The sequence below is a fragment of the Amphimedon queenslandica genome, unplaced genomic scaffold, assembly GCF_000090795.2.
Source record: "Amphimedon queenslandica unplaced genomic scaffold, v1.1 AMPQUscaffold_13410, whole genome shotgun sequence".
Lineage (NCBI taxonomy): Eukaryota > Metazoa > Porifera > Demospongiae > Haplosclerida > Niphatidae > Amphimedon > Amphimedon queenslandica.
The window spans coordinates 58,519-61,277 of NW_003546354.1; the positions used below are offsets into that span (position 1 = coordinate 58,519).

At 31.3% G+C, this 2,759-nt stretch overlaps 1 protein-coding gene across 2 annotated transcripts in view; it reads right to left on the reverse strand.

The window, feature by feature from the left end:
• The window catches only part of LOC100633553 (uncharacterized), a 26,908-nt gene that overhangs the window by 5,178 nt on the left and 18,971 nt on the right, over positions 1–2,759 (reverse strand). The window contains exons 13-14 of one of the 2 annotated variants that reach the window (XM_019996449.1): positions 2,029–2,089; positions 1,814–1,938 (exon numbers count right to left, since the gene is read on the reverse strand). In XM_019996449.1, the coding sequence (XP_019852008.1) occupies positions 1,901–1,938; positions 2,029–2,089 (99 nt within the window). In that variant the 3' untranslated portion in view covers positions 1,814–1,900. Of the gene's footprint in view, positions 1–1,813; positions 1,939–2,028; positions 2,090–2,759 lie in introns of those variants that run through there. The other variant, XM_019996450.1, reaches the window with a different exon arrangement.

The window sequence follows — 2,759 nt, forward strand, 5'->3', positions numbered from 1 at the left end:
TCTCATATACTAAACTAGTACGTACTATTGTTATTGTACTACACAAGCGTGAGGTAACTCTTCACTGTACAGATGAGTCAGTAAGATCAGTTAGTTTATGGTATGAGGATCCTAATGTTGAATATGCTAAAGGGAAGCATGCTGGACTACTTGGGCTTGCCCTATTGGTGTCTGTTTTCTTTGTCATACCATACACACTGTTCCTTTTATGTCATCCAGTATTTGAGAAGCATCTGTCATATTTCAAACTGTTTAAGAGCTGGAGTCGTTTCAAGCCTATTATTGATGCTTATAGTGGTCCAATGAAAGATGAGTATCGGTTCTGGCCCGGTCTACTGCTAGTGGCTAGGATACCAGTACTTTTAATTGTCACCTTTTTGCAGAATGAATCACGTGTCTTGTTATTGGCAGTAGCAGCTATTATCCTCTCCATTAGTTTTATGTTTGGTGGTGTGTACAAAAAGAAATTAAACAATGTCATTGAATTTTGGTTTCTCTTAAATTTGTGCATCATGGCTTCTTTATCTATAGCCTTTATTGATGAGAATAAAATATTGATTTGGTACAATACTTGCTTATCTGTTTTTATTTTTAGTTTTAGTTTGATTATTGTCTATCATTTTTACCTGCAGTTATCACCTATGAAATGTTATGATGCTCTAATTAAGAAGTTATTCAAGAAACAAGATCAAGGTGATGATGATCAAGATGCCACTGAATGTCATAAAACTGTTGATCAACAAATGAGAGAAATAGTACCAACATCTACTGATGTTAGTCTCAGCAATAATCGTGAATCAGTTGTTGATTTGTTTTAATCATAGTCTTTAGTAATTTTTGCTGCCACTTCTGTTTTTAGTACTTTTAGCTACTTTAATTTTAAAAGCAGTAACTATTAACAAGATTACATAATTTCTATTAATGTAGTTTTCATTATTGTCATAGATGTTTGTTTACTGAATAATCCCATGTGTTATGAATTGTTTTCTATTGCTATTTTTGTAGCTTAATACTTTTGTTTTTAATAAAATATTTCCTTTTTTAAAAACCATGTTAATAGTGTGTACTTGTCTGAGTCAATTTATGGGGCATTTAATTTGTTACAAAGTCATTGTACGTGTACACTGTAAAATACATCAATGGTCTATAGTTACATGAACATGTAAATCTGCTTTTAAAATTGAAGTACATGACACATGTACAATAAGTCTGTAGGTAGTGTAGATCAAAATACTGCTAGTGGCTAGGATACCAGTATAATTATCAATTATTTCTGGTGACAGTTACAGCACTTCCTATTGTCAATGCTATTGACAGTGTTAGTTATTGTGCTAACATTGAGTCATTGTTTTGGTGGAGTTTACAAGAAAAGAATGAACAATGTGCTTGAAGTTTGGTACTTATTTAGCTTGTGTATCATTGCTTTTCTATCTGAGTTCTCTATTGAAGAAAGTGAAGTATTGATTTATCTGGTTTTTTTAGTTTTATTTTGATTGTTGTTTATCATTTTTACCAGCAGTTATCACACATGAAATGTTATGATGCTCTAATTAAGAAGTTATTTAAGAAACAAGATGAAGATGATGTTTTAGATCTCATTGAATCACATAAAACTGTTGATCAACAAATGAGAAAAATTGTACCAAGTTCTACTGATGTTAGACTCAGTGATAGTCGTGAATCAGTTGTTGATTTGTTTTAATCATAAATTTTGCTACTGTACTTTTAATTATCTACATTATTATTAGTTAATTTAGTTTTAGGCTATTAAAGCAGTGACTAGATCTATATATTCCTCAATGTTATTTTTTTTAATTTTCATTTAAAGTCTCTTTGTATAATGTGCATACAATTAATAATAATCATTCATTTTTAATTAAGAAGTGATATGAGATTTAATTCATCTTTGTACTTTGGATGACATTTCACTGAATACACCTGTATCAAGATACAATAAGATATCAATTATGCACATCCAATACAGTAAACAGTAAGGGCACATAGGTCATAGTTAAGACTAATACTCACCTAATAATGACTCTGAGTCTTTCTCTGATATTTGCTTTAACTGTCTACAAAAGTCATTTAACTGTGTGATGAAGATTATGGTTTACAGTATAAAGATAAAAAGAGGAAGAGGAGAAATAGCTAATCAGACTGATTATCTCTCACTTCATAAATATATGATTCCAATGTCCCCAATGAACTGTTGGTGGCCTTTAAATAATAATAATGAGCTGTAAGATCTGGTGAGAGAGAGAGAGGAGAGAGAGAGAGAGAGAGAGAGAAGACAATTTCTAATGCTTTTGATCCACACAAATAGCAATAGGCTATACACATAACAAGCATACAAGGATCAGTGGCATATAAAGAGTCTCTATCAACAAACCTTTTTAATGGGAGGTCAATCTTATGATACAAATCACTCATGAACTCTTTATGACTTGTCCTACAAAACAAAAACACATATACTACTACTGTATATTACATGCATACCAAACTGATACATTATCCGATACACTTACTTAATGCAAAGAAATAATTCTTCAATGTACTTCCCATAATCTTCCATGCTCTCTTTCTGTCTGATTATTTCTGCCTCTTGAGTCTTCAACTTATCATAAAAAGAAATAGAGATGAGCAATCCATCATAATACACATACTACAGTATACCTGGCCAGCTTGTCTTGATTCTATTATTTCAAGTGTTCTTAGTATTGTCTCTGATAATGTCTATAAAATTGTGCTATCAATGATAA